Source organism: Berghia stephanieae, unplaced genomic scaffold, assembly GCF_034508935.2.
Source record: "Berghia stephanieae isolate SIO BIC M18660-M18661 unplaced genomic scaffold, UCSD_Bste_1.3 scaffold74, whole genome shotgun sequence".
In the NCBI taxonomy this organism is placed as follows: Eukaryota; Metazoa; Mollusca; class Gastropoda; order Nudibranchia; family Aeolidiidae; genus Berghia; species Berghia stephanieae.
Window position 1 is genome coordinate 1 of NW_027629066.1, and position 7500 is coordinate 7500.

Genomic DNA, 7500 nt, shown 5'->3' on the forward strand with positions numbered 1-7500 from the left:
CAGTTTTCAATCAAAATATTTTATAAAGAGATAAATTTTGTTCTCAAATATATGTATAAAACATTTTATATAGAGATAAATTTTGAACGCATAAACATGTGAGTAAAAAAAAAAACATTTTATAAAGCGATAGATTTCAAACTCATATGTGTATTTTGTTTTTTGTTCTTTGATAAAGATACAATTCTTTGATAAAATTGGTATATAATATATATTCTTCAAAATAATTAGTATGATAAACCAAAAAGCATTATCCCCGATTGCTCACTTAGACTTACCCTTCGGAATCTAAATGAGATACTTAGCAAAAGACTGAGGTATACAATTTAAAACAATATTTTGTAAAAATATATTTTAGGGACTAGAACATTTAAATGCATTGCAAAATAAAGAAGTGGTCATTAGAGCCACAGCTGATAAAGATGGGAGTTCATCACAATTTATATATACCTTTTAATCTGACACTGACAATTGCTTACTCCATTTGGATAGGTTGCTAGACTACTGAAAGGTTTCATCTCCCAAAAACTACACAATTACCATTGGGTAGACAGAGAGGATGAAAAAAAAAAAACTCCAAAAAACTGCACCCAGGAATGTTATCACTCTCTTGCAAGAGATTCGCTCCACATCAAATGAGGGTGTATATTTTCCTAAAATTTACATGAAGATGTACCCAGAGCACATTTGTACTTATCATAAATGTAAATCAACTACACCTAACTGGAAGCAGACCTGCCAACCCTTTACAATCCAAAAGTGGAATCAGGAAGTCAGAAAATAGGAATCTGAGACCAAAAATAGGAATTTGTCAACAACGTAAAATTCCCTATCAAAATGACCACCAGCTTTTTTGTTTTGTTTTGTTTTTAAGGGTTTTACGGCGCTTGCAACACATTTAGGTTATATCAGCGCCAGTAAAAAGGAAGAAAATGGGATAGTAAAAAGTTCTAGAATTACAATTAAAGCACCCAAGAGAAAGTAAGACAAAGGGGAACTGAGAACAAATAGGGAGCAGATTTAGATTCCAAGAGCAAACCACCAATGTACTTAGTTTGAGATCACCTATAACTATAAGTCTCATCCGGACACAAGTACAAAATCCAACTAAGAGGAATACACTCAAATGCTTACATTATACATTCAAAATAAAGATAATAGTACATAACAGAGAGATGATTTACAAGGAAAACAATATCATCTCCCAAAACAATAACTATGCATTCGACTGTTTCCCTCCCAGCCAGGACCCCGACCAGGGCCAAGACAAAACCAAGCAATCTCATTCCAAGACAACGACAGAATGCAAGTTGGAAAACAGATATAAGGGGATAGAAGACACAATAGGTACCTCCCTGCTCACTATGGGAGGTAGGAACCCCACCCAGGACCACCAGCTTTTTCAGATGTGTAAGGTAATGAAATTGGGAAAAGGAGGTGGGGGAAGGGAGGGGGAGTGCAATTAATTTTCCTACTTAGCTCCCTTTGGTAATCATGAAAAAAAAACATATCACCTTTTAATGCCCCCCCCCCCCCCCCCTTTTTTTTTCCCCTTTACCATTATCATCATTTTTGAATATCGGAATTTTAGAGACAATGGCGGAATAGCAGAAAGAAATAGTGAAAATAGGAATTATTCCGCCAAAGCGGAAAGGTTGGCAGGTATGTGGATGCAGGAATATTTCAAGCAGTGACACACCAAATTTATGTTGTACCAATATTAATCAGCTGCATAAACTCGATGCAAGGTTATTGCAAACAGTAACAGATCAAATTTATGTGAATAATAATAATAATAACAAAAACAACAACAACAATAATAATAATAATAATGGCACAGATCAAGACATAAATCCCAAAATACTGAAACAGGAAAGATTCATAACTATAATCAACATTTCCCCTTCCCCTCTTCTCTTCATTCAGTAGTCAGATTTTGCTTAGCGGTTAACAGATTCAATGCTAATGAGAAAACGTTACATTTTGTAGTTAGGAAGGGTAACCTATGGAAATGTCAACATTTCAAAATTACAGGGATGTTATCTAAAGAAGAAACAGGTCTAACAGTGCCCTGAATAAAATTCTGTATGATTATACTGGTTTTACAGTACTTTTAGGTCATTTCAGCACCAATAAAAAGAATGAAGATTTTTTAAAAGTCTAGATTTACGATTAAAAGCACCAAAAGAAAAGGTAAGACAAAGGGGACTGGTTCAAATACGGAACCGAAGTGGATTCCAAGAGCAAACTATGAATGTACTTAGTTTCAGAATACCTGAAATTTCCAATGCACAGGATCCCTCAAAATAGGAAAACTCTCAAATGCTTACACATTATATTTTTTAAAAATAATTATCAGTGAGAGATAATTTACAAGGGAAAAAATATCATATCATCATATCCCAAAACCAATAATATTCATTTGACTGTTTCTCACTCAATCAACGACTCCAGCAAGGGCCAGGACAAAAAGTAAGTTAATTCCAAGACAAGAACAGAAAGAAAGATATAGGGGGATAGAGGACTTAGCAAGGGTGACCTCCCTACCAGACCCAGGAATAGCTCTCAGTTCCTGCATTAATGAAAATAATTTGAACCTCTATGTCCCTATTGAAATAAGGGTCAAAGGTTTCTTTGTTCAAATTACAAAGTTAAAAAATACAAAATTTTAAATATACAAACTAATAATAATAATGTGATGAAAAATACCCCATGAAATCATAAAATATACATATAGATATAAAAATAATGTTGAAAACTTGCTTCAGTTCATTAAAGAAAGAAATCAAGTTTTCAGTCATGTAATCAATGGCTATATTCCATCCTTGGATATGGATATGGATATGGAGTGTTGCCACCCCTAGACCATGAAAATATGTACAATGAAGAGCCAAAATGAGTAAGATTTTGAAAAAAAAAAAGTGTAAATCCTACAAAAGCGATAACTGACACTAATTTTGATGATGGACGATTAAGGGTTTTACGGCGCTTGCAACACATTTAGGTTATATCAGCGCCAGTAAAAAGGAAGAAAATGGGATAGTAAAAAGTTATAGAATTACAATTACAGCACCCAAGAAAAAGTAAGACATAGGGGAACTGGGAACAAATAGGGATCAGATGTAGATTCCAAGAGCATACCACCAATGTACTTAGTTTGAGATCACCTAAAAGTCTCATCCAGACACAAGCACAGGTCCCAACTAAGAGGAATACAGTCAAATGTTTACCAATCATATAATATAATATCTAAACTAAACATAATACAATGCATAACAGAGAGATGATTTACAAGGAAAAAAATATAATCTCCCAAAACTATAACTATACATTCGACTGTTTCCCTCCCAGCCAAGGAGCTCCGGCAAGGATCAAGTCAAAACTAAGTAATCTCATTCCAAGACAATGACAGGAAACAATTGGGAAACGGGTATGGGGGGATAGAAGACACAGCATGTACCTCCCTGCCCACTATGGGAGCTTAATGAATGAAAATGTGTAATAAGACTACACCGTTTTTACGTAAGGTTGACACCACTGGATATGGATATGACAAAAAGTTTTCACCCTGATCCCCTCTTGTGCTGTTACTATAACACATCTTGATGTAAGCAAAAGGAAATCAATCTTCTTTACGAGATGTAACAGCGACCATCTTCTTATCATATTCATCCGATGATAAACATGACAACATGAATTTCGCAACGTCACGCCGACTGATTGCACTCGTCTCATAGCCCTCCACAAGTTGTCCCACACTGACATGAATTGGCTTGCCTGAAATTCATTGTTAAGAAAAAGAAATGTGTTTGTAATTGTTTGTGTGTGTGTGAGAGAGAGAGAGAGAGAGAGAGAGAAAGATTGAGAGAGAGAGGAGAGAGAGAGAGAGAGAGAGGAGAGAGAGAGAGAGAGAGAGAGAGAGAGAGAGAGAGAGAGAGAGAGAGAGAGAGAGAGAGAGAGAGAGAGAGAGAGAGATTAGAAAACCACTATGGCAAAGCTTCAATTTTCCATTGAACTGAGGGTTATACACTTACTTATCCTCTGGTTCCTTGGTGGAACATGAGGCGCATCTCTCCAGTTTCATATAACATTTGCACATTCCAGGCACCCACTCTCACCTCCTGCTTGGGCTTGCTCAGAGTCAATGTCGGAATAAAAACTTCCTTTTGGCTTTCATCTCTATTCATAACAAGAGTTGAATCTGGCTCGCCAAAATTACGTTTTTCAGTTCTTCTTGGCGTTTCTGTAGTGTGGTGTTTTTTACATGGTGGGTAGCTGGCCTAATGCACAACCTTCCCAATTTCTCATCCTGGACTTGGGACCAGGCAATGGTGGGTTGAGGGTTACAATGAGCTCTAGAATTAAGAGCTAACTAAAGACTAGCTGAATGATTCAACAACAAAAATTAACCAAAAAACAACAACAAAAATTTTAAAATAAAAAAAAAAAGAAAAAGAAAAAAAATGTTACGGGAAACAAGATTAAATTTGGAAATTAAACAAAACCAACCCACAAAAATAAAAAGATAAATTTAAATATAGTATAGACAGCAGGTCTGAAGTAAAAATGTAACTGAAATGTTATCAACTTAACTCACTGCTAGATTCGAGGTTAGTTAGACGTGGGGGTCTAACAACTGTGTAGTTGATGTCCGTGCAGTCATTCAATAAAAGCTCTTCCAACTCGCCCATATTCTTCACGACGTTTCGCACAACTGTTGGCTTCAAAACCCAATTCCAGAAAAAAGGAAGATTTGGAACGTCTGCAAAAACAAAAGTAAGAAATGGCATCTAATATACGGGAAAAGTAGAGAGCGGTGGGGGCTGACTGAAGTCTGTGATCATAAAATACTAACGAAAAGGCCTTTCCATTTCCACCTTTTTGTCTAATATACACAGATTAGGATCCAAAATTATATAGTTATATTCAATGAAACAAAATGTAAAGGGACAGAGGAGAGCACTAAAGTTGACCTCCTTATCCTATTGCTTTTGTGTCATGTGCGACTATGTGGCCTTGTAGTATGACATTCGCTTTTGGATCGAAGGGATCTGGGTTTGAGCCTTGCTTGGCACATGAGTCCTTGGAAAAGGCTCTTTACTTACATTCTTCAACCATACTCGGGTGTAAAATGGTTATCTGACTGATAACAACATTGTCTCTGTCGGAAACAATTGTAGTATTACCTAACAGGCATGATGCCTCATTCTATAAGATACCGTGTTGCTGTTGGTCTGGGACCCTTTGTAAAGCACTTTGTAGCAAATTTAGAGGATATTGCGCTATATAAAAGCTCAAGTTTTCTTGTTGCTTTTTCTTTTTTTTTTTGCTGTTTTTTAAAAGTATATCTATATTCCTTAATGAAACATAAAAAACTTAGCCAACTCTAACAGTTTTGACGATAGACTCAATTATTAGCATCCAAACCACCCCGACATAAATATGTACCAATTTGAGGCGATGAATGGATCAAATTTATAGATCACCTTTAGTTCCCCAAGCCGTTATACAAACAAATTTCTTGAGTCCTGCCTCTCTCATGGCCGATATAGCAGCCTTCCCAGTGGAGGTGTAAGCGTCACAAGGCGTGAACATCCCTGCTTTGCCACCAATGGCTGACAACACACCATCACAACCTCGGAAATGATCAACAAGTTGAGATGAATCAGTCAGATCTGCTTTTACAACCTGGAAACAATAGACAAATAATTACTGTATTTTCTGGAACATAAGCCGCACAATCCAATTTAATACAATACTTCAAAAAGCTATCTGAAATCGTGTTTCAATTTCATAAAGTACAACTGCACATATGGGTACAACTATTTGGTTTAGTGGCATGACACTCGTCTTCGGATAGGATGGTCCAGGGCTCAAGTCCCGCTCTGAGTGATGCATAGTCGAATCCTAGAAAAAGGCTCTTTACTCAAATTCTCTCAACGTATTCAGGTGTAAAATGAGTACCTGGCCATTAACAGCATTGTCTCAAACAATTTTCATCACAATCTATAACCTTGTCCTAATTGGATGAATAGTCTGGTGTCACGTGGCCCAGCAACGGCAGCCATCATGGTTCTAAACAAAGAAAATCAGTACTTTTTATTCTTCATGCTGGCTAGAACTTTTCATATGTCTTGTGATCAGAATGTGTAAAGTCAAAACATGATCATATCTATAATGTTTTTCTCCTCTGGATACACTTTTATGCTCGTCTAAGAAATATTTCATAAGGCCATCCGCCATTGTTCCGATAGTTTACAGCCAGTTACTAAGTTACCATGCGTCATTACGAGGGAAGTGACGTTACATCTGTTGAAGCATATTATTCACATCTTGAGAGGAATATGTATTGTGTGTCAAATTAACCTTAATTAAACACAGACCTGCAACAGGCAAACAACAACAAAAAAAAATCTGTATATTTTTTTGTAAAAATCACCAACTAGATGGAGTTTGCGTCAACAGATTTATTTGGGAGAAATTCCATAAGTAGGCCCCACTTCAATAAATATTAGTAAACATTATAAAAGTAGTTGTTCAACTGGAATTAGTTTTATTCATCGAAAGAATTAAGCAAATTGACCCCTATCAAACAATAACTACAACAACACAAGTTCCATGATTTAAAAAATTTCGGTGGAGTAAAAGTTGTGCAACAATCTGGTTAGTTATCAGTTGTGCCTGAGTATCCGGCTTTCCAACCCAAACAAATTAAGACCCTAATTTGTAGATGCAAAATCTATCCATTAAATATTCATCCTACCAGTCCAGCTTTTTTTGATAAATGAAACATTTAACTCTAGGTGAGTAACTGTGTAAATTTACTGAAAGTCATTGAAGTGACGCCTGCATTTCTCCAGAAGATTTAATTTATGATATATTATTATATATAGAATTTTAATGTTAACTTAATAGAGTAGAGTTCCTGATGCCAACTGGTGATTACGAAAAAATGAAAACTGCTGATTTGGCTCACAATGGATGGTTTATGGGAGAAATTCTAAATGCTTCCACAGTTACATTATAAAAAAACTAAATATACTTGCTAGTCGCTCACCTTGAATTACAATTTCATTTGTCCAAAGAAAGAAACAAAATGACCCCAGGCGTTACAATCCTAACTAAATAAAGACTCTAATTAGATGCAAAATTTATAAAACTCACTGTTTGTAAATGAAAGTTTTTAATTTCTCTCAGTTTTAGAAAACAAAATATATATGGATATCAGTATCAGTATTTCTACACTTGCTATGACATTGGATTTTAAAGTCAAGGTCAACTGACCTATGTCCGACATATAGTTTAGTTTGACCAATTGACAAACATGGCTTTCTTACCTTCAACTGTGGATGAGTTGTAGTAATTTTATCAGGATTCCTGACCACTGCAATTACGTCATGACCCTGATCAAGAGCCTCACTGACCACTACGAGACCAGTCGGTCCTGTTGCTCCTATGACTGCAACCTTCATTTGACCAGACCTGTCCGACAACGCATAA

At 36.0% G+C, this 7500-nt stretch overlaps 1 protein-coding gene across 2 annotated transcripts in view; it reads right to left on the reverse strand.

Moving 5' to 3' along the window:
- Positions 1-2971: 2971 nt before the first annotated feature.
- Positions 2972-7500, reverse strand: part of LOC144962254 (flavin reductase (NADPH)-like) — a 5396-nt gene continuing 867 nt past the window's right edge. The window contains exons 2-5 of one of the 2 annotated variants that reach the window (XM_078895158.1): positions 7338-7482; positions 5487-5688; positions 4598-4762; positions 2972-3777 (exon numbers count right to left, since the gene is read on the reverse strand). In XM_078895158.1, the coding sequence (XP_078751284.1) occupies positions 3623-3777; positions 4598-4762; positions 5487-5688; positions 7338-7472 (657 nt within the window). In that variant the 5' untranslated portion in view covers positions 7473-7482 and the 3' untranslated portion in view covers positions 2972-3622. The remainder of the gene's footprint in view (positions 3778-4597; positions 4763-5486; positions 5689-7337; positions 7483-7500) is intronic. The other variant, XM_078895160.1, reaches the window with a different exon arrangement.